This window comes from Canis lupus, chromosome 2 (assembly GCF_011100685.1).
Source record: "Canis lupus familiaris isolate Mischka breed German Shepherd chromosome 2, alternate assembly UU_Cfam_GSD_1.0, whole genome shotgun sequence".
NCBI lineage: Eukaryota > Metazoa > Chordata > Mammalia > Carnivora > Canidae > Canis > Canis lupus.
The window spans coordinates 61,236,608-61,261,581 of record NC_049223.1 but is presented as its reverse complement, the minus strand read 5'-3'; the positions used below and the strand labels follow the sequence as shown (position 1 = coordinate 61,261,581).

Below are 24,974 nucleotides of genomic sequence, written 5' to 3'. Positions count from 1 at the left end.
CCCTGAAGGTTGCATGAAGAGACAAAAGATTAAGAGAAGGAGAGCAGGAGGGAGAGAGAGAAAGAGAGAGACAGAACAATAGAATGAGAACATACATTTAGCAGACTTGAGGGGTATATTGAGGAGTTCAAATATATGTCTGTTAGGAATTCAGAAAAAAAGACGATGAAGGTCTTGATGGAGAAGCAACATGTGAAGAGCTAGAGTTGAGACTTTTCTTTATATAATGAAAGACCTGAGTCTTCAGATACTTTCAGCAGGACCATCCTGAAACTAGAATACAAGGGACATAAAGAAAAAAAATCTTTGAGATTTGCCCCTCTCCCCAAATGCAGATTATTTACAAAAGAAAGATTCTTAGTAGCAATAGTAGATGCTGGAAGATAGGAGACTATAATTAATTTCAGTTTTTAAAACTGATGAAAAAAATGCAGGTATTTTCAGTCATAAAAAAAGACCTGGAGAGGAAAGTTATCATCTATGAATTCTAACCAGGATAACCGTTACAATTTAATAAGAACAAAAGCGAATCCAGAAGGAAAGTTTTTAATATAGAAAACCAGGGTCAGCATATAAATGCAGCATATAAATGGATGGAAAATTAATTATCGATTTAAAATATTACTCTTCTGTTTTATTTTTTTTAATTTTTATTTATTTATGATAGTCACAGAGAGAGAGAGAGAGATAGAGAGAGGAAAGTTTTTAATATAGAAAACCAGGGTCAGCATATAAATGCAGCATATAAATGGATGGAAAATTAATTATCGATTTAAAATATTACTTTTCTGTTTTATTTTTTTTTAATTTTTATTTATTTATGATAGTCACAGAGAGAGAGAGAGAGAGAGATAGAGAGAGGCAGAGACACAGGCAGAGGGAGAAGCAGGCTCCATGCACCGGGAGCCCAATGTGGGATTCGATCCCGGGTCTCCAGGATTGCGCCCTGGGCCAAAGGCAGGCGCCAAACCGCTGCGCCACCCAGGGATCCCCTACTTTTCTGTTTTAAAATAAATGCAAAACTAAAACTCTGGATAGCAATAAAGAGAATATGAGAAAGAAGCAAATCCTGTGTGATCTGGTATTAGGGCCTCAAAAGAAGGTACACAAACTAGTATTCCTGATTTCTAAGAATGATATAAAAGCATATGATACATTTGAGAGCTAACTTAGATGAAATGGATATTTAGGAAAATGTGCATTACTTAAATTGCCTCAAGAAGCAGTAGGAAGTTTGATTAAAGTGATGAAAGAAACTGAATAGTAACCCAAGAGTTTATGCTCCAGATGACACCAGGTCCAATTTTGCAGGCAAGATAAACCATATTTCAGTAATCCTCACTTTCCCCCTCTCTTTTTTTTAAAATCAGTTTATTGAGATATAACTGATATACAATAAGCTGTGGCTTATTTTTAGATTGAAGAACTTGATAAGTTTTAACACATGTATAGGCTTGTTGAGTATTATGTTACCCCCGTAGTTTCTTTGGGCATCTTAGCAATGCTTCCATCATATTCCCTCCAGCCCTGGCCCCAGTCAACCATGGAGATTCATCCATGTTGTTGTGTGTATCAGTAATTCATTCTTTTTATAGCTGAATGTTGATTTTTGTTTTGATATACCACAAGTTACTCTTTTTTTCAGTATACTCCAGTTTATTTGTTCACTTGTTGGTGGACATTTATTTCTGTGATTGGCAATTGCAGATAAAGCTGCTGTGAACGTTTATGTACACATTTTTGTATTGACATGTGCTGTTATGTTGTAGCTCTATAACTTTTAAAGAAACTAGCAGATTGTTTTCCAGACTGGTTGGAAGACTGATTGTCTTCCAGATTTGTTTCCTGTATTAAAAACTTTCACTCTGGATTCACTTTTGTTCTTACTAATTAAATTACATATTAATTTAATTGCATATTAAAGCAAACAAGAACTTTAATCCACATCTTGTATCACATATAGAAATTAACTCTAAATGAATAAATATACTAGTATAAGACCCAACTATAAAAATTAATATAAAACTTTAACTATAATACCAATAGAAGAAAACATAGGAAATTCTTTGAGTCTTTAAGTTAGGCAAGGCATTTTCCTCCGTATGAAACCAAAAGCACAATCCATAAAAGAAATATAATTCTTTAAGAATAATTTGTTAGAAGGATTATTTTTCTTCTTCTAGAGAATTAATTTTGAATCTTTGTCAGAATCCATTTACCACAAATAGGTGTGTCTACTTTGGGATTGTTTTTGTTCCATTTATCTATTTGCCTACTTTTATGTCAGTACCACACTGCCTTGAATTCTATGGTTTTATATAATGAGAGGTAGAGTGGAGTACTTCAACTTTATTCTTCTTTTGCAAAGTTGTTTGCCACTTTAGGTGTTTGCATTTCCATATAAATTTTAATTTTGTTAATATTTATAGAAAAAGCCTTACAGGAATCTTGGATTGGGATTGTATCATCCTGCAGGCAGTTTGACATTTTATTGAGTCTTTTGATCTATGAACATAGCATATCTCCACATTTATTTAGAAATTATTTCATTTCTTTTTAGCACTCTCTTCTAGTTTTTCAAGTGTGAGTCTGGAAAAACCTTTTGCCAGATTCATCCCTAAGTAGTTTTTAATTTTTGATGTTACTTTAAGTGATATTTTAAAAGATTTCAGTTTCATTTAGTTGGTTTCTGATATTATAGAACTGATTTTTGTATATTGATCTTGCTGCCTCGTCCTGCAAGGTTGTATTCCTGCAACCTTGCTGAGCTTACTAGTTCTGGTTGCTTTCTTGGTAGAGCCTGTATGATTTTCTTTCTTTTTTTTTTTTAATTTTTATTTATTTATTTATGATAGTCACCCAGAGAGAGAGAGAGAGAGAGAGAGAGAGGCAGAGACATAGGCAGAGGGAGAAGCAGGCTCCATGCACCGGCAGCCCGACGTGCTACTCGATCCTGGGTCTCCAGGATCACGCCCTGGGCCAAAGGCAGGTGCTGAACCGCTGCGCCACCCAGGGATCCCTGTAGAGCCTGTATGATTTTCTATATTGGTGCTTGTATTATATGCAAATACAGACAATTTTATCTTTTCTTTATTTCTTCCTAGTCTGGATGGCTTTCATTTCTTTTTCCGGCTGTACTGCACTGGCTAGAATCTTCAGTACAGTCTGGAGTAGAGGGATGAACAGACATCCTTGTCTTGAACAGACATGCTTGCCTTTTTCTGGATCATACAATGAAATCATTTAGTCTTTTCATTGCTAAGTATTGTGTTAGCTATATGGTTTTCACAGATTCCTTTTATCAGGTTGAGGAATGTCCCTAGTTTACGGAGTGTGTTTAGTTTAGTAGGATTGATGTTGGGTATTATGTAATGTTCTTACTGTATCAATTCATATCACCATATGGTTTTTCTTTCTTCATCATCAGTAAAGGTGATTATTCATAATATGACTTATGTCAATTTTAGAATGTTAAACCTATCTGGCATTTCTGGAATAATACTTGGTGACATATATATATATATTTTTAATGTGTTGTCAGAATGAGTTTGCTGTTTGTTAATAATTTGTATATTCATATTCCTGAGGGATAGTGTTCTGTAATTTTATTGTAATAATTCTGCGTGGTTTTGGGATTGAATTTCATTAATTTTTTGGATGAGTTTGAATAGATTTGATATTTCTTTGTGAAATGTTTAATAGAATTTGACAGCGAAGGTTCTGAGTTTTGAGTTTTCTTTGTGGCAAGTTTTAAAAATACAAATTCAATTTCATTATTAGATTAAGGGCTCTTCAGATAAGGGCTTTTCAGATTATCTTCTTCAGTGAACCTTGATAATCTGTCTTTCAGGAAATTTTTTCATTTTGCCCAAGTTGTAGAATTTATTCATCTGAGTTCATAATATCTCCTTACTTACCTTTTAATTGGCACGTTGAGACTTCAGTGTTTTGTTTTGTTTTTCCTTATCACTATAGCTAGGTATTTTAAATTTTCTTTTCTCAAAGAACCAGCTTCTGGTTTCTTTGATTTTCTTTCCTTTTTCTGTTTTCTATTTCATTAATTTCTATTCAGATCTTTTTTTTTCTAGTTTTTTAATAATTTTCTTTCCTCTGCTTCCTTTAGGTTTCATTTGCTCCTCTTTCTCTGTTTTCTCCAGGTGGAAGCTGAGGTTATTGGTTTGAAACCATTTTTCTTTTTTTATTTATTTTTATTTTTTATTTTTTATTTTTTTTCATTTTTCTTTTTTTAAATAATAGGCCTGTACCTATAGTTATATCCCAGAAATCTTGAATTTTTTTTTCATTTTCTTTCAATTTAAAATAGATTCTAATTTCTTGTTTTATTTCTTCTTTAATTAATGGATTATTTAGAAGTGGGTTATTTAATTCCAAATACTTGAATTTTGGATTTTCCAAATACTTGAAATTTGGATTTTCAAGATCTATTTCTATTATTGATATTTAATTTTATTTTATTATAACACCGCACCCCCCCCAGCTTTATTGAGATATGATTGACATGTAACAATGTGTAAGTTTAAGGTGTAAAATGTGATGATGTGATATATATAAATATTGCAAAATGATTACCACGATGGGGTTAATTAAAACCTCTGTCATCTCACATAATTGCTTTTGTGTGTATGTGTGTGTGTGTGATTATTTAAGATCTACACCCTTAGCAATTACCAGTATTGTTAACTATAGTGATCATGCTGTACATTAGAGCCCTAGAACTTACTAGTATTATAACTAGAAGTTTGTACCTTTTGACCAACATCTTCCATTTTCCTTCCCCCAACCCTCATTCTGGCAACCATCATTCTGCTTTCTGTTTCTATAGTTTGGCTTTATTAGATTCCACACATAAGTGAGATCATACAGTGTTTGTCTTTTATCTTTCTCACTTAGTATAATGCCCTCAAGGGTTTATCCATATTATCCCAATTGGCAGGATTTCCTCCTTCTCATGGCTGAATAATATTCCATTTTATATATATGGTATATATAATATATATAATCTTTATCAATTCATCAAAGATGGACACTTAGGTTGTTTCCATATCTTGGTTATTGTGAATGATACTGCGGTGAACATGGAAGTATGGATACCTCTTTGAGATCCTGATTTCATTTTTTTGATTTTGGTTTTTGTTTTTGGCCATGTACCTAGGAGTGGGATTGCTACATCATATGGTGGTTATATTTTTAATTTTTTGAGGAAGCTCCATATTCTATTCCTGCCAATAGTATATAAGGGTTTAGATTCTCTTTTCTCACCAAGACTTGTTATCTCTTCTCTTTTTGATAATAGCCATTCTAACAGCTATGAGATGATACCTTACTGTGGATTTGATTTGCATTTTCGTGATTATTAGTGATGTTGGACACCTTTTTATTTCCCCTTGATGATTTTCATGTCTTCCTTAGAAAAATATCTATTCAGGTTCTCTGCCTTTTTAAAAATCAGATTTATTATTATTTTTTATTTTGCTACTGGGTTGTATGAGTACCTTATATACTTTGTTTTTTTAAATTAATTAAAAATTTTTTTTACCTTATATACTATGGATAATAACTGCTTATCAGAGAGGTGGTTTACAAATATTTTCTTCCATTCTATAGATTGACTTTATTTTGTTTGTTTCATTTGCTTTGCAGAAGCTTTTTAGTTTAATATAGTCCCATTTACGTATTTTTGCTTTTGTTGCTTGTGCTTTCTTTTCATGTCAAAATAATTGCCAAGATCAATGTCAAGATCCCCTAATTTTTCTTCTAGGAGTTTTATGATTTCAACTGTTTTTTTTTTTTTAAATGTTTTATTTATTTATTCATGAGAGACGCAGAGAGTGCAAAGAGAGAAAGGCAGAGACATAGGCAGAGAGAGAAGCAGGCTTCATGCAGGGAGCCTGATGTGAGACTCGATACCAGGACTCCAGGATCACGCCCTGGGCCAAAGGCAGATGCTCAACCGCTGAGCCACCCAGGCATCCCTATGATTTCAAGTCTTATGTTTAAGTCTTCAATCCATGTTGAGTTAATTTTTGTGACTTGGTAATGTAGGGGTCCAATTCCATTCTCTGCATGTGATTATCCTGTTTTCCCCATACCATTAATTGAAGTGACTGTTCTTTCCCCATTGAGTATTCTTGGCTACTTTGTCAAATATTAAATGACCACATATAGGAGAGTTTATTTCTGGGCTGTTGATTCTGTTCCAATGCCCTATATGTCTGATTTTTATGCCAGTAACATAGTGTTCTTATTACTATAGCATTGTAGTATAGTTTGAAATCAGGAAATCTGAAATTCCCAATTTTGTTCTTTCTCAGGAATGTTTTGGCTATTTGGGAGTCTTTTGTGGTTCCCTGTAAGTTTCGGATTTTTTGTTGTTGTTGTGAAAAAAGCCATTGGAGTTTTGATAGAGATTGCATTGAATGTATAGATGGCTTTGGGTAGTATGCACATTTTAGCAATATTAATTCTTCTAATCCATGAACATAGGATACTTTTCCATTCATTTGTCTTCATTTTATTTTATCAAAGTCTTATAAATTCATCTTTTATTAATTTAATTTTATTATTTATGATATTATCAATAGAAGTGTTTATCCAAATAGTTCATTGTTAGTGTAGAGAAGTGGAACAGATTTTTGTGTGTTGATTTTGTATTCTGTAACTTTACAGAATTTTTATATTCTAAAAGTTTTTTGGTGGAGTATTTAGGATCTTCCTGTAGATAAGGTCCTGTCACCTGCAACCAGAGACAACTTGGCTTCTTACTTTTTTTTTTTTTTTTTTTTTTAAGATTTATTTACTTATTTAAGAGAGAGTGAGCAAGCAGGGGGGAGCAGAGGGAGAGGGTGAGAGAGTCTCAAGCAGACTACACTGAGCACAGAGCCTGATGTGGAGCTTGATCTCACCACCCTGAGATCACAACCTGAGCTGAAACCAAGAATCAGATATTTACCTGACTATGCCACCTAGGCATCCCTGCTTCTTCCCTTTAGATTTGGATGTCTTTTATTTCTTTTTCTTGCCTAATTGCTTTGGCTAGGATTTCTAGTACTATGTTGAATAGGAGTTGTGAGAATAGGCACCTCTATCTTTTTTTTTTTAGAAGAAAAGCTTTGAACCTTTCTTTATTAAGTATGATGTTAGCTGTGGACTTGTCCTATATGGCCCTTATTATGTTGTGATACATTTTTTTCTATGCCAAATGTTTTTATACCAGATTTTTAAGATAATTTTTAATCGTGCCAAGAATGGTGTATTTCATCAAATGTTTTTTTAAAAACATTTGAGATGATCATATGATTTTTACCTTATATTTTATTAATGTGGTCTACTACACTTATTAATTTATGTATATTGAATATCCTTGCATATCCAGGTATAAATACCACTTGATTATGGTGTATGATCCTTTTACTATGCTGTTGAGTTTGGTTTGCTAATATTTTATTGAGAATTGTTTTTAGGGGATCCCTGGGTGGCTCAGTGGTTTGGCGCCTGCCTTTGGCCTGGGGTGTGATCCTGGGGTTCCTGGATCGAGTCCCGCATTGGGCTCCCAGCGTGGAGCCTGCTTCTCCCTTCTCCTGTGTCTCTGCCTCTCTCTCTCTCTCTCTCTCTCTCTCTCTGTGTCTATCATGAATAAATCTTTTAAAAAAAAGAATTGTTTTTATTTCTATCAGGAATATTGGCCTGTTGGGATGCCTGGGTGGCTCACTGGTTGAGCATCTGCCTTTGGCTCAGGTTGTGATCCTGGGGTCCTGAGATTGGGTCCCACATCAGGCTCCCTACAGGGAGCCTGCTTCTCCCTCTGCCTGTCTCTCTGCCTCTGTCTCTGTGTCACATGAATAAATAAAATCTTTAAAAAAAAAAAAGGAAAGGTACACCTGCCTGACCCCAGAGATTTTCTGCATCAAACATTAAAAAAAGAAATATTGGCTGGTAGTGTTGTTTTGTTTTTTTCTTGTATCATTACTGGGCTTTGGTATCAGGGCAATGCTGGCTGTGTAAAATGACTTTGGGAGTGTTCCTTTCTTTTTAACATTTTGGAACAGTCTGAACAGGATTTGCATTAATTCTTCTTTAAATGTTTGGTAGATTAACCAGTGAAACCATTAGGTCCTGGGCTTTTCTTTGTTGGGAAATTTTTGATTACTCATCGAATCTTTTTACTTGTTACTGTTATGTTTAGAGTTTCTATTTCTTCATGATTCAGTCTCAGTAGGTAACTGCTTTCTAGGATTTTATCCATATCTTCTAGATTATTCAATTTATTGGTATATAATTGTTCTTATAATCCTTTCCATTTCTGTGGCATCAGTTGTAATGTCTCCTCTTTCATTTCTGATTGTGTTTAGTTGAATCTTCTCTCTTTTTTCTAGCTGGTGAGCTAAGGGTTTGTCCATTTTGCTTATCCTTAAAAAAATAACCAGAGTTATTAATTTTTTTGTTCTTTTCCATTTTTTTTTTTTGGACTCCATTTCATTTCCTTCCATCCTGCTTTTGGTTATTTCCTGCAAACATGGCCTTAGTTTGTTTTTTTGATCTAGTTCCTTGAGGTTTAAAGTTAGGTTGCATATTGTAGATCTTTCTGTTTTCTTAACTTAAGCATTTATACCTATATATTTTCTTCTCAGAACTGCTTTCACTGCATTCCATAAGTTTTGATATGTTGTTTCCATTTTTGTTTGTTTCAAGATATTTTAAAATTATTCTTTTGATATCTTCTTTGACCTGTTGGTTGTTCAAGAGTATATCATTTAGTTTGCTCATATTTGTGGATTTTTCAGCTTTCCTTCCGTTACTGATTTCTAGTTTCATACCATTCTGGTTAAGAAAATACTTGGCACCATTTCAGGTTTTTGTTTTGTTGTGTTGTGTTGTGTTTTGCTTCTTGTTTTTTTGTTTGTTTCTGTTTTTTTAATTAGCTAAGACTTGTTTTGTTGCCTAACATAGGATCTGACCTAGGGAATGTTTGTGCTTAAGAAGAATGTGTATTCTGCTGCTGTTGGATGGAATGTTCTATATATGTCTGTTAGGTCCATTGGGTCTAAAGTACAGTTCAAGTTTAATGTTTCCATATTGATTTTCTATCAGGATGATTTATCCATTGTTGAGAATAAGGTATTGAATTCCCCTACTATTATTATATTGCTGTCTGTTTCTCTCTTCAGATCTTTTAGTATTTGTTTAATAGTATTTAGGTGCTCCAGTGTTGGGTGTGTGCATACTTAAAATTGTTATATTCTCTTGATGAGTTGGCCCTTCTGTCATTATATAATGACCTTCTTTGTCTCTTGTTAAAGTTGAATTAAAGTCTATTTTATATATGTATAGCTACCCCTTTTCGTTTTTGGTTTCCACCTTGCATGGTCTTTTTCTAGTCCTTTACCTTGAGCCTTTGTGTGTCATTAGATTTTAATTGAGTCTCTTCATACTTGGGTCTTTTTTTTTTTTTTTTTTTAAATCCATTTAGCCACTCTACGTCTTTTGTTTGGAGAATTTAATCCATTAACATTTAAAATAATTATCAATAGGAAAGGGCTTACTATTAATGCCATATCATTAACACATATCAATAGTGTTTTGGTTATCTTGCAGTTCCCTTTTCCTTTCTTCCTCTCTTAGTGTCATCCTTTGTGCATTGATGATTTTTTTTTATACTGGTATGCTTTGATTTCTTTCTCTTTATGTTTGTGTATCTACTATATAAGTTTTGGCTTTATGGTTCCATGAGGCTTCCATAAAAGATTTTATACATATAACAGACTGTTTTATGCTGATCACAACTTAACTCTACCTGCATACAAAAACTCTATCCTTTATTTTATTTTTTTTAATATTTTATTTTTAATCTTCACAACCGTTGTGGGGCTTGAACTCACAACCCTGAGATCAGGAGTCACGTGCTCTACCAACTGAGCCAGCCAGATGCTCCATAAACTCTGCCCTTTTATTCTTTCTTTTTTTATGTTTTTGATGTCTTTTTATATTGTATATACATTAATAAATTATTATAGCTGTAGTTACTTTAATGCTTTTGTCCTTTAATCTTTTTACTAGTTAGCACATCACAATATTACAATATAACTCTAATAAAGTTCTGAAGTTTACTGTGTACTTTACCTGTATGTTATATATATTCATTCTTTGGAATAAATAGTATCCTTTCATTTCAGCTTGGAGAATTTTTTATTTAGCATTTCTTGTAAGTCAAGTTAGCTTGACAAGTAGCATTTCTTGTAGTTAGCTAATAGGGTTGAAGTCAGATTTTATCTGAAAAATATCTTTATTTTTCCTTGATTTTTAAAGGACAACTTTGCTAGATAAAGTATTTTTGGTACTTTTGGTTGGCATTTTTTCCCCCAGCACCTTGAGTATATCATCCCACTTTTTCTTGGTGTGTGAGGTTTCTGCTGAGAAATTCACTCTAGCCTTATCAGAGTTCCCTTGTGGGTGACAAACTTCTCTTGCTGCTTTTAAGATTTTCTCTTTGTCTTTGATTTTTGACAATTTTATTATAATGTGTCTTGAGTTAGAACTTTTTGAGTTGAATCTGTTTGAGTACAGTAAGGGCATTGTGAATTTGGATTGCCAAATCCTTCCCCAGATTTGGGAAATTCTCAGACTTTATTTTTTGGAATATGCTTTCTACCTCTCTCTCTCTTTTTGCCTCCTTAGACTCCAGTAGTTCATATTCTGCTTCTTTTGGTGGTATCTCATAGTTCACGTAGGTTTTCCTCACTATTTTTTTTCCTTGTTTTCCTTTACTTGGGTAATTTCAGAGGTCCTGTTTTTTTCCTTCACATGGAATTACTCCCAGTAATTCTGCTTGACCCATTCTGCTGTTCGTACTGTCTATTGTATTTTTTATTTCATTCAGTGTTTGATTCTGTATCATTTCTGTCTCTTTGTTTAACTTCTAATTTTGTTCATGTATTGTTTTCCTAATTTCATTCAGTTGTCTTTCTGTGTATTCTCATAGCTTATTGAGCTTTCTTAAAACATCTATTTTGAATTCTTTACTGGGCAATTCACAGATCTCTATGTCTTTAGAGTTGGTTACCAGAAAATTATTACAATTCTTTGATAGTATCACAGTGCCCTGATTTTTTTTCATATTCCTTAAAGTTTTGCATTGCTGGCTCCTCCAGTCTTTACTGACTGACTTCCAGAGAGAAATCCCTTTTGTCAGCCCTACTAGGGATTTTGAGGCTTTCTCAAATATATGGATATTCCTCTTCTACACTTCCTGCTCCCTCTTGTGGCAGAATTCTTAAGTTTATATGTCTTCTCTCAGTCCTGCAAAGCACGACTGAGTACTGACAACTTGCCTTTTGCTTTTCCAAGGGCACTGTTAAATGCTCAGGTTTGTGGTCTGTCCTTGATCCACAGATTCAAAACGGTTTTCTGTGCTTGCTCACTAGCTGTCTAAAAAAGCTTGCTTTCATCAACTGCCTACCTGCAGCAGAAGGGGGTTTGTGGGTGAGAACTGTGGAGCACTGGGTGCCTGTGGGCCAGTTGGAAAGATCAGACCAATGGGTAGGGTGACCCACCCCTTGTGAGTTGGCCTTCTAATGGAGTCCATGGTATGGTTAATAGGATATTTGTCCCTTTAATATGTATGTTTTAAGCCTTGGCTATTGTTCTCCTAGCCAGTCACTATGCCCCAGTTGTAAAGCTCATAACTTGGTACTCTTAGTGGGATGAGAGAGAAATGGTCCTCTTTGGCAGCATCCCATACAGATGTGGAAGCTGGCTGCTCACTCACACAGTTTCACTTTTCACCATAGGAGAAATCATGGGCTAAGAAGGGTACTGAGTACTCTGTGCACTGACCTGTGCCCCCTTGTAGGAGAAGTAACATGGGTAACATCAAATCATTCCTCTTATTCTTCCAACATGTCTGGTCATGGATTTTTCTTGCTCCCATGGTGTGCTGGAGCTTCTCCACTGGACTCTGATAATTCCCCAAAGGCCCTCTAGTCCATGGATTGGATAATCATCTAAGTCAGTGTTCCTCAGGGCTTTCTGGACCTTGGCTTAGACGGGGCTGGAGCCTATTTATGGGCCAGTTTGGGGTCTGCAGTGGACCCAGGTCTGTATGCCTGTTAGTTGCTACCAGGTGGGTGAGACACCTCCATGATCCCTTAGTATATGGTCCTGGATCCTACAGCTCCCACATAAGGCACTTATGTCTGTGGATGGATACCAAATTGTTTTTGTTGAGGGGGGCATACAGTTGAGTGATGTCTTACTCAGCTGTGTTTCTGACATCATTCTCCCTCAGTGAACATATTTTTAATGATCTGAATTTTAAGAACTATATTGATATCTAGATATGTCTATCTTGCAGTATGTTCTGTGTGCATTTGAGACAAATGTGTGTGTTGTCATTGTTTGGTTAAGTTATATAAATATCAATTAGGTTAAGTTGGTTTATAGTGTTGTTCTAGTCTTCTGTTCTTCTGAATGTTCTGTTTGTTCCACCAGTTACTGAGAGAAGAATCTTTATTTTTATTTTTTTTATTTATTTATTTTTTTAAATTTTTATTTATTTATGATAGTCACAGAGAGAGAGAGAGAGAGGCAGAGACACAGGCAGAGGGAGAAGCAGGCTCCATGCACCGGGAGCCTGATGTGGGATTCGATCCTGGGTCTCCAGGATCGCGCCCTGGGCCAAAGGCAGGCGCCAAACCGCTGCGCCACCCAGGGATCCCGAGAAGAATCTTTAAATCTTTGACTGTAATTGTGGAATCCCCTATTTCTGTTTGCTGTTCTATCAGTTTTCTCTGCATGTATTTTATAGATCTGTTGTTAGTTGCATAGATATTTAAGATTACTCTGGTCTCTTGATGAATTGACTCCTTTATCATGACATGACTTACTTTACCTCTTAAAATATTCTTTGCTCTGAAACTCATTTTATTTGGTATCAGTATAACTTCTTGAACTTCCTTTTGATTAGTACTACTGTGGTAAATATTGTTTTCCACTCTTTCTTAAATCACTTTTTATTGTCACAAAATATGTGTAACATAAAATTTAGTATTGTAACCTTTTTTGAGTGTATAGTTTTGTAGCATTAACTAGAGTCATATTATTGTATCCATCCTTTAACTTTTAACCCATTTGTTTCTTTATTTGAAGTCGATTTGTTATAGGCAGCAGATAATTGGATATTGATTTTTTAAAATGTAATCTGGTAGTCTCTTCCTTTTAATTTAATTGTTTAGACTGTTTATATGTAATGTGATTGTTATGTGGTTGGGGTTAATTCTACCGTTTTACCATCTACTCTTCTCTTTTTTTCCATTTCTCCCTTTTTGGATTGATTTTTCATGATTCTATTTTATCTCCCTTGTTGGTTCATTGCCTGTAACTCTTTGTTACTATTTTATGGATGTTTTAGGGTTTCTAGCATCTATCTTTATCTAGAATATTTCTTTAAGTAGTACTATTGCACTTCAAATGTAATTTAAGAATCTTATAACAATATACTTTCATTTCTCTTTGACCATTATGGGACTGTTGCAGTGTGTTTCACTTCTACGTACATAATAAACCCCACAATGTACTATTATTTTTGCTTTAAATAGCTATCTTTCATAAAGATTTAAATAGTAAGGATAAAGTCTTGTATATTTCCAGTGAAGTTACTACTTTTGATTTTCTTTCTTCCTTTGTGTAAACTCCAATTTCTACCTAGTGTCTTTTTTTTCTGCTTGGAAGTCTTTCTTTATCATTTCTTACAGTGAAGCTTTGCTGATATTATTTTTATTTTTCTGTAACTGCAAACATGTTTGTTTTGCCTTTGATTTTGAAAGACATTTTGGCTTAGTGTAGAAACCTAGTTGACAAATATTTTTCTCAGTTCTTTGAAAAAATTTTTTCACTGTCTCCTGGCTAGCATTGTTCAAAGATATTTCATGTAATGATTTGTTTCTGTGTGTGTACTATGTAATGATTTGTTTTTTAATATATACTGTTTCTTTTTCTCTGCTTTTAAGATTTTCTGTTTTCATTGATTTTAAATAACCTGATTATATTGTGCTTTAGTGTTATTTCCTTATGTTTTTCATGCTTGTGGTTCTGTGAATATCTATCTTGAATCTGTGGATTTATAGTTTTCATAAAATTTGGAAAATTATATAGTTTTATCAAATCTGGAAAATTTTTGGCCAGTTCTTTTTCTTTTTCCCCATTCCCTTTCTTATTCTTTGGTGACTCTAATTATATGCATTTCAGTGGTTAAAGTCCTCTCACAGCTCACTAATGCTCTGTTAATGTGTTTTTTTTTTTTTAAACCTGTGTTTCCTCTTGGATAATTTCTATTGATATGTTTTCATGTTCACTGTTCTTTTCTTCTAAGATGTATAATCTCTTTTGAATCCTATCCTGTTTGCATTTCATCTCAGCCATTGAGGTTTTCTTGTCTAGATGCATGATTTAATTTTCTGTATTTCTTCTGTTCCTCTACTTACCATATTCAATCTATTGAATTTATGAATCACAGTTAATGTCACTTTTTAATTTTTATTTATTATTTTTAAAAGACTTCTTTATTTGTCAGGGCATGAGGGGCACCAGGAGAGGGTGTGGAGAGTATCTTCAAGCAGATATGCATTGAGCATGGAGCCTGATGCAGGGCTCTGTATCACAACCTGACCCGAAATCAAGAGTCAGATGCTTAACTAACTGAATAATCCACGTCCCCTTACTTTTTAAAATGTACTTCTGTTATTTGTACCATTTTGCAGCCAGTTTCAATTGATTGATTTTTCTCTCCATTACTTTGCCTTGTAGTCTTATCTTGCTTTCCAAGGTTATAGTTTTTAATTGGAAACAATTTGATCCTTTTAGTCTTTTTTTTTTTTAAGATTTTATTTATTTGAGAGAGAATGAGAGAGAGAGAGCGAGAGCATAAGCAGGGGGAGGGGCAGAGGGAGAAGCAGCTAGACTGATGAGGAGCTTGATCCCAGGACCCTGGAATCATGACCCGAGCCAAAGGCAGATGCTTAATTTACTGAGCCACCCAGACTCCCCTAATCCTTTTAGTGTTGGTTTAAGATTTCTAGGAAAGAGTGGAGCAACAATCTAGGGCTACTTTTGTGTTACTACTGAGGTAAAAAACTGAGAATTTTTCCTGATGTTTTGTGGATTATGAGATTTTTTTTTACTCTGGCTGAATTTGTTGTCTGCAACAGTGTAGTTTCCCATTATTGGATACAGTAAGAAATGTGAAGTAAATTTTTTTTTTAAAAAGATTTATTCATTCATTCAGAGAGAGCGAGAGAGAGGCAGAGACACAGGCAGAGGGAGAAACAGGCTCCATGCAGGAAGCCTGATGTGGGACTCGATCCCCTGTCTCCAGGATCACACCCTGGGCTGCAGGCGGCGCTAAACCGCTGCGCCACCGGGGCTGCCCCGTGAAGTAAATTTCTTAAAAGAATTTCTTGAAAGCATTGTAGAGCTACCAAAGCAGCCAAGACTTGGGTGTCCAGAATTAGTGGTATAAGCGTATGTGTTAAATTTAAAAAATAGGATTGCTTTTAATTAAAATCATTTAAGATTTTTGTATTTATATTTACTTTTTAAGGTAAAAATTGAACAGTTGTTAAAAGATAAAATTTCTGTTGCCTCTTCGTTGGAGTGGTGGAGTATAGTGGAAATGACCTTGTACTTGGGAAATGAGAATATGAGTTGAGATTTTCCCATGACCAGCTACATAATCTCTTGCTGGTCACCTTGTATCACTGGATGCGTTTTTGTTTCTTCGTCTGTTCTAAAATTTTACAATAATTTTTATTTTTATCAGTGTAACTAATTGAGGCATTTTTTATATATAAAATTTTATGGAGAGCTTTTATATGTTTCTGCTGTAGTTCACCCAAGTAAATTAATATCTGAATTTCTCATGTAGCATTAATTTATGGCATAAAGTATAATTTGGTGGGTTATGCATAGATTCTTTTATAGATAATTCATAACTAGTAAATAAAACTAATTTCCCAGAATAAGGGAGAAAATAATAAGTGGTTGCTATAGTATATTGAGGGTTTTTTATGTGCTAGGGTACTATTCTTAGATTTCTATATGTGTTACTCATTACACGTCACATGGAGATAAGAGACTAGTTCCAAATTGTATATCTAGATGGATGGGACTGATAATAGAACTAACTTTTGGCTTCTTAGCTCATGCTTTGTTATATAGACCCCATCCTCTATTTGAATGCCATTTCCTTAATATCTGTATAGGTTATTATTTGTAAAATGCACTAATATATGTAACTGATTTTATTTCATTCTAATAACACACAAAACATGACAGTGTTTTAGAGATGAGTAAACTGTAACTGATTTTATTTCATCTTCGTGAGACTCTATGAAACAGTCTTTTACAGATGAGTACTCTGAAATCCAGAGAGGTCGATTTGGGTGTACCACATATGGGAAGTGATGAGTCTAGACTCAAATTCTACTCTTTCCTCCAAATTCTCTTTATTTTCGCCATGCCATTATTTTCAGCGAGCAGGGGAAAGTGAATACTAAGTTTCTTAAAGTGGTTAAAGTACGTTGTTTTTCCTTTCATTAAAAGTAAATATGGCATATGGGTATATGAAATATTTATTTATACTACTTTTGGCTTAGCTAGTTTTTACTCGTCTTTGTGGCGTTAGTTTGATGTATCCTCCTCAGGGAGGTTTTACATACTCACTCAATGTCCTGCTTAAGGACTAGGTCAATTTTTCCACTTATTGCTTGAAATCCTCCAAAGATCAGGTGATTGTTTTTACACTAAATATTCATAAGCTGTTGCTTGGGACTGCATCTTGAAAAGTATCTGAGAACAAAATTAGATTTTTATCGAACCTGACAAAATATGATTCATAGGTTAAAAATTATGTTAAAAATGAAAAATGGATAAAGGATAAGAGTAGTTAGCAATGTAATCTGATGAGACTGAAGAAAATATACTTTATTTGTAGGTGAGCTACCTCTGCATATTATGAGTCATAATCCGGTTAATCTTTTTATGTAATTACTGTATTCGCAAACCATGTCTCTCTTTGATGAGATTTGCAAGCTCAGATATAGCTTAACTTTTCACAGTGAGTCAAGAGGCTCAGGGTGAAAGTTCTACCTCTAGCTTCAACCTTTGTGGTTTTGAGTGGCATTAAGGTATGTGTTTTGTTTCCTTGATAGAGCTCTGGAAATGGGGCATAGTCCTCATGGAAGGGCCTTCATGTGCTCCTTCTACCAGGTGGGAGAGCTTGGGTCTTGGGCTCTCTGGCTTTTGTGCAGCATTTGTGAGCAGCTTGATGTATTTGACACCGGTGTGACAGCAAAGAAGTGTGCGAGCTGACTGGTGTGCGGTAGGGCCCAGCTGTGTGGATTTATCTGTACATCAGGCCAAGGAGCCTCAGTTAGCCAGATCTGACAGTCAAACACGAGCACCTTCTACCCCCACTCAGGAGTGCATTTTAATGTTTGTGTGTTTACCGACTACTTGGCATTTGACACAAAGAAATTGTCAGAGCTCTGGTTTTTTACCCCCCTACATTCTTTAGTGTACTGGTCTATGATAGTTTCCCCCCAAATACTTTATTGTATATCACAAAAACATACATTTTCTAAAACAAAGTAAAATATCATGGCATCTGCATTTTTATACTGAATTTTACATTGAGAATTAGTAGATAATATGTTTGAGTTAGTAATAGGTAATGTGTTGAATTGGCAGTATGTTTACATGCTTCTAGAATCAAAACAATATACCTAGGATATTTTGAATAGTCTTGTTTCACCTATGTCCCCGTCTAGTTTTTTCCTACCTCTGCCTGCAGGCAACCATGTCAGTAATTTGTCACATATCTTTTATGTGTTCTGGATGCACATATGAGCAGATATTTTGTCCTTGCCTTTTACTTCCTGAGATATTTTGGCGAACTTTTTATTTCACTAACAGGGAAGCTTCCTCATTCTTGTTTGCTGTTGCATTGTATCTCATTGTGTGGATGTACCATAGTTTATTTAACTGTTCTCTGTGTGGAAACACTTGTGTTGTTTCTGATCTCTTCGTTTAGTTGAGATGAAATTTACATACCAATATACTCATTCTTTTAAAGTGTACAAATAAGTAGTTTTAGTATGTTTCCAAGTTTTTGTTCTACAGATAGTGATCCAGTGGGTAAACTTGCATGTATGTTCTTCTGAACGTGGTGCAAGTAAAGTATATCCATAGAAAAAAATCCTTAGAAGTAGTATTTCTGAGTCAATGGGCAAATGCATTTAAATTTTGATAGGAGGGCCCAGGCCCTCCTATGGCCCTCTTCCTTTGGCCCAGGGCACGATCCTGGAGTCCCAGGATCGAGTCCCGTGTCCGGCTCCCGACATGGAGCCTGCTTCTCCCTCCTCCTGTGTCTCTGCCTCTTTTTCTCTCTATGTCTATCATAAAATAAATAAATAAATCTAAAAAAAATAAATTTTGATAGGATTGTCAGTTGCTGTCTATCAGTATTGTACTAATTTGCATTCTTGAGTATAAGAGGACTTTTTCTCTATAGTCATGCTTTCTAGAGGGACTTTGTCTTTTTATAAAGCAATCTTAATTTTTAAGAAATATGTGAAGTTCATGAACTACCAATTTAATCTAATATTAATTCCTGATTGATTTCACCAAGGTGGGGATGACCAAAAGTTCTTTTTAAGTTCATAAATATTATTGATTATAATTGATCTCATTAGTTAATTGGTAAAATTGTAGGCTGTGAATGTTGATACACAGAACAGATTACATATGTGTGGTCTTAAGTGGAGTGATTTCTGGATCTGCATTCTCTCCTGTCATGTAGATATAATGATGCTTACAGTATCAGATTAAAATTTCCAGTGGAAGGAGAACATTTATATTCTCCTTGCTCTGTAGTAGGAACATTCCTGTGGAATTTAAGCCTTTTGATACAGCTTTTCAAATTCTAATGTTTTATACCTGATACACAGGACTTCAGTTGAGCTGGAAAATGGTTGTTTTTAAAATGATGTAGCTAAAGTATTAATTATAAATAGAAATTCAGCCTCCATTGATGCTTGTTGATCTAATCTCATTAAGGTAGAATATTTAATTTCTTAGAGGTGTACATTTGTGTTCCTTCATATATACAGATTAGCCTTATAGACTTGCCTGAAGAGATCTTAAGGTGATATCTATTTATTTATTTATTTATCTATCTATTTATTTATTTATTTATTTTAAGATTTCTGAAGAGATATTAAGGTGGTATTTATTTATTATTATAGGGTAGAGTCATATCAATGTTGAGATATCATTTGTGCTTGAGTTAATCAAGAATTTTAACAATGTGTTTAATTTTTTCCCAGCATTTAAGTATTCTGTCTATAAAAAGGACTGGCAAAAGATTCATAGGAAAATGTGGGCTTTCTTGAGGTTGAAGTGACAATTGAGGTATAGATTTTGATTAAATTTGTGATGAAGTACATAAATGTGTAAGTATATGAATGGAAATATCATTAGTTCTTTCTATGCTCCCACATAATGGCCAATGTTGAAAACACATGAGCCACTTAACCAATGATTTGTCTAAACTAATAGTTCGTTTTAGTATTATAGATTCTTCATAAAGGAAAGCTATTAATAGTTTAACTAATAAGACAGTCTTATCATGTGTTTTTTTCTATTTTTAAGATTCTATATATGTTGGCAAATTGAACTCCAATAAAAAAAAAGATCTTATATATTTATTCATGAGAGACACAAAGAGAGAGAGAGAGAGAGAGGCAGAGACCTAGGCAGAGGGAGAAACAGGCTCCCTGCAGGGAGCCCGATGTGGGACTCCCTCCTGGACTCCAGGATCAAGCCCTGGGCCGAAGGCAGACGCTCAACCGCTGAGCCGTCCAGGTGTCCCAGTCTTAATCGTTTTAGATGAGAAAATACCTAGAGTCCAAGCAGAAAGCTTTCATTAAAGAAATAGACCAGAATTTTGTATGAGTAAAATTTAGGGTTTTGCCTCTCTTAGATCAACTGGTTACTGTATTTCTATTTCTTTTTTCTTTATTTACCTTGGATAATATGCAAAAAGATACAGAGAGATTTAAGTTCTGGCCAAAGGTTTTTTTCCTCTGGACTACTCTGTGGTGGGTCTTTGAGAAAAGGCTGCTTTTCTCGGACAAGTGAGGGTGATAGGGTCCCCATGTCTGGTTGAGCAGGTTGTTCTCTGCATAAAGACAGTGTCCATTGAAGCAGGTGGGGGCTAAATTCCAGTTTGTGTTTCCCAAGCCACGCGTGTGGAATAAGACTGCAATGACCCACAGTGCAGCATACCATTTTCTAGTTCTTATAAAGGTGCTGATAACAGCCTGAATATGCATTTTATTGCAGTTTACTTAAAAATCAATTGTTTCTACCTCTTCCTTTTTTTTTCGAGAAATTTTCTGTAGTTATAGGTAATTCCTATGCGAAATGTGTGTCTATATATACACACACATAATGCTATTTATATGCCATGTGGGCTCACACACACACAGACACATGTTTGTAGATTACATAGGTATTCTTTGAAAAAAATCCCTTAGAAGGAGAGCGTCACCTTATATGTATTCAGTTCTTTATAAAGTACTTTATAATTTGAGGTCCTCACCTGATTACTTTGAATAGTATGTTATTATTTGGGAAGACACAGGAATGGCCTCAGACAGTTCTTGCTGTGTATGCTTAAAAACGTTTTTCTTCATAAAATTAGAAAAGAAAAGAAACAAAGATGCTTAACACAGAATTAGTGATTATTCTAGAGATGTAAGTAATTTAAAAATTATTTAAAAAGGAATACATATGTGGGTATGATATCAAATAAATATTTATAGGATGAATCAATCTTCCAAATATCATGACATTCTGTAAATGGATACTGTGGTTTGATTTGGTTTTTCCAGTGTTATTGTCTTAGAAGGATTCAGAAACTGCTATGTCTCCGGCAGATTTTATAGACAGGAAGGTTTGCTCTGGAAAACTGTAGAAGATGTCTAAAAGGTGATTCCAGTGATGAGAAAGACCCTGGTGTTAAAGAAACGTGTCAAGATTGGTGAATCAAATTGTTTCATGGAATATGAGAGTGAATAAAGTCATTATTTCCAAATGAATGCTTCATACAATGTGTAATTTAAATATATGTAATTAAATTAATATATTTTATAATAGGTGTTTGGCTAATTTCTGTCCCTAAAAGCTTTTATGCATTCAGGTTGGCTAAGTTATTCTTGATATTATTGGAAAAATAAGGGGTTGTTTTATATTCTACTTGCTTTATATTCAGTCACCTATAATCATTATTATTTCTAAACAGAAATTGAGACTTCTTGAAGAGCTTGAAGATACTTGGCTTCCTTATCTGACCCCCAAGGATGATGAATTCTATCAGCAGGTAAGTTTTTAATATTTTTATCAATTTGTGTTGATTTGCTCTGATCTAAGAAGCACCTGTGGTCTGGAGAGGTTAAATGAGAAGTGAAATGGTCTGATTTGGTCATCCAGTGACTCCTCATCACCCACAGAACATACCAGTTCTTTCATGATCTGTTTCTGCTTTAGCACAGTGGACTGCTTTTTTCTTCCTCAAACATTCCATGCTTTCTTCTACTTCCTTGCCTCTGCTCATTGTGTTTCTTCTGCATAGAATATCTTTTGGCCTCTTACCTTGTTGCCAGGTGGCTAATTCTTCAAGACTTCACTTAAACATCACCTCCTTGACTTACTTTACCTAAAGGTAGACTTGACTGCACTTTGTTCTGTGCTCCTTGTACCTTATAAATACCTCTGTTGTGATTATTACATAGTATTGCTGAAGTAGTCAGTATTCTTTCAAATACAAGTGATAAAAACCCAAACTCATTGTAGCAAAAGGGAATTTATTGACTTTCTTAATTTAGATGTCTAGGAGTACATGGCCTGAATCCAGCTCCTCAAAAGGTATCATCTGATCACTACTTTTCTCTGTGTTATGGTTTGGCTCTCTGTGTGATTTTATGCTCGATGGGCTCTACCTGCTAGCATGCGTAGGTGGACTCTTTCAGCCTAGGTATGTGGTCTTAAGCGCATGGGATCTTAGAAGAAGATAGCCATTTCTTTTTTTCTGGTTCCATCTTCTGATTTCCCTGGGAGTGATCCTGTTGGTCCAGTTAGAGTTCTGTACCCATTCTTGAACCAATCATTGTGTTGGGGGTAGTGAGATGCTCCTATTTGCCGAGCCTCGTTCATGCACCTACTTGTGGAGTTGGGTTCAAATATGACTATTTTCACCATTTCCACTCAAACTGCATAGACTATGAGTCAGAGATGGATGGTTTTCCATAGGAAAATTGGAGTCCTATTTCCAGAGAAAGAGAAGAAGGCATGTTGGGCAGCCCCTAATAGTACATGTTCACCTACTCTTTCCTACTAGAATGTAAGCTCTTGGGGATAAGAATTGGGCCCCCTCATCTTTGTTTCTCTAACACCTGACATGCACTTGCATATGGCTAGTTCTCAGTAACTGCAGAATGGAGACAGGAAAGATGTTTACTCATCTGGAATCCAGGTCTCTTGACTTCCAGTTCACTGTCCATTCCAGGACGTTATCTGTCATCTCCATTCTCATTAGATCTTTAGTGTCTTTCACTGGATCAGTCCTTTTATGGATTGCTGTAGTTTTTCCTCTTTGTCCTTCTTTCTTAACCCTTAGAGCTATAGCACATATTCTAACCAAGACACAAATCTGAGCATGTCAACCCCCTGCTTCAAACACAGCAGTGGCTGCTTTTTGCCTGGCTCTTGCATTTCTAGCCTTATCTCCCCAACTCTTTCATCTTGTTACCTACACTAGACTTTGGCAGGGCCTCAGACTAGCCCGGCAGTCTCATGTGTGGGCCTTCTTGCTACATCTTCTGCTGCCCTGCCTCCTCCCTTCCTTGGTGAACTTCTATTACCTGTTAGTAACGTGTCATCTCTTGTAGGATGTTCCCTGACACCTCTACAGCATAGAGGCTTGTCTCTGCTCCCTCTTGTGTGCATCATAGTACTTTATATGTACCTATATTATCTCAGTGATTTTATTTTTATGCTTGTCTCCCTCATCCCCTGTACTTTGTACAGTGTCTGGCACCTAGTAGGTATTTAATTAATTTGCTTGGATGGATGAGTGAATTAATGCATATATTAGTTAATTTTAAAAAGCAGGTTATATGATAATGTTTAATATGCTTTTAATTTTATTTTTATACATATACACTCCTCCTCCAGAAGATGGCATTGGGAAATGTTTGCAGCATTTATACAGAAATGTTATGTGCCAGTGTGGTAAGGTATTCTCTTTTGAGCTTTTCTAGTTTTCTAGGTTGTCTTAAATGAACATGTATTCTTTGATAATCAGAAATAAAAATTATTGAAAGGATCCTTAAAACAAACCTACAAAATGCAATCAGTTCTTAAATCCTTATTGCTGTTTTCATAGATGGAAACCATCTGGTACATGATTGCATACACTCTTTTAAAGCAGCTACTGAGTCTTACGGCTTCGGTATGGTGCAAGTAGTAGTAATAGTACATGAAGAATTAAACACAAAGGTTATCAGCAGCTGTGCTCAGAGCCAGCCCTACACCGGGGGATAAAAGGAAACTCAAAGGCAAACAACAACTATCAAGGCTGCTCTTTTATCTTTCCAAGACCTACAACAAGCCTGATACCAATATCTAATCACTTTAAGTACACCTTATAATAAGGGTTAGTGCTTCAACAGACCCTTAGTAAAGGAAATCTATTCTCTTAAAAGACAGAGTGAAATTACTTTTTTAATGACATGAATAAATAGAAAGTTTAGAGTTGACATCGGGTCCCTTTAAATAGGCCGTGGCCACAGGAATGCCAGTCCAGCTGCCAGTCACAAAAGCAAGACTTTTTGCAGCTTCCCTGTTGGGTATGTGTGTTGACCCTCACGGTGTGGTTCTTACATTCAGTCCTCACAACTCCCTTGTGCATTTGTGCCACAAATGTGCGTTCAGCTAGCAACTGCTCTTCTTCAGGCTTCAGGGTTCAAGGTAGGTAGTATATCTTCCTCTTCTAGAAATTTCTCTTTAGATCCAGACTAAGCTCTGTATCTGAGCGGCAGAGGTGGAGTTCAAGCCCACATTTACCTGACTCCAAAGTCCCGTGCTCTTTCTGCCACGCTGTATGCCTCCCAGAATACCATGCTCAGACTCAAAACACCTTCAGAGACATTTTTTTGTTTTTTTCTGATAAGACCGTAGAGAAAAGAAACAAAGCAACAACAAACCCGAGGTAGAAATTGGAGAAAACTTCTGTAGGTTTACCACAGAGCACAAAGAGATGAAGAACTAGATAGTCCAAAAACAAATCCTGGCTTCCAGATACACAAATGCTCTCTCTCCTATCCCGAGAAAATGCCTCTCTCCTAAGTATATGGCCCCTTGCTTACAGTTACTGTACTTTCCACGCACTGGGTTTTAGCACTGCTTGCTCTTCTCCATGCTTTACATGTATTTGCTCATTTATATCTTACCACTTATCTTACATCTTGCTCATTTACATCCTCTGAGGCAGATTTTTTTTAATCCCATTTTAGAGATGAGAAAATGGGAAGCACAGAAGGGTTTAAATTTTTGTTCAAGGCTTATAATAAGCAAGAAGTGTCAAGACCCAGATTTGAGTCCAGGCTGTCTGACTCCAAGATCTGACTCTGAGTATCATCCTACTATATCTCTTTGGTGCTTCTAGGATTGCTCTGCTTTCATCCCCACAATCCCACACATCTCTTTCAAACCCTGCTTTCCCCTGTGACCTCCAGTGCTACCAATTCCAACTACCTGTTGGGTGGCTCTGCCTAAAAGTCTTTCAGGGGCATCTAACACAACATGATCCATATTCATTCATTACTGACTGCAGTGAACACCTG

At 35.3% G+C, this 24,974-nt stretch overlaps 1 protein-coding gene across 9 annotated transcripts in view; it reads left to right on the top strand.

Moving 5' to 3' along the window:
* The window catches only part of FTO (FTO alpha-ketoglutarate dependent dioxygenase), a 428,690-nt gene that overhangs the window by 86,952 nt on the left and 316,764 nt on the right, over positions 1-24,974 (top strand). For all 9 annotated transcript variants that reach the window (XR_005355776.1, XM_038531033.1, XM_038531032.1 and 6 more), the window contains exon 2: positions 21,374-21,451. Coding sequence is in view for 8 of the 9 variants with exons in the window: in XM_038531033.1 (XP_038386961.1) it covers positions 21,374-21,451 (78 nt within the window). In the remaining variant the exon portion in view is untranslated. The remainder of the gene's footprint in view (positions 1-21,373; positions 21,452-24,974) is intronic.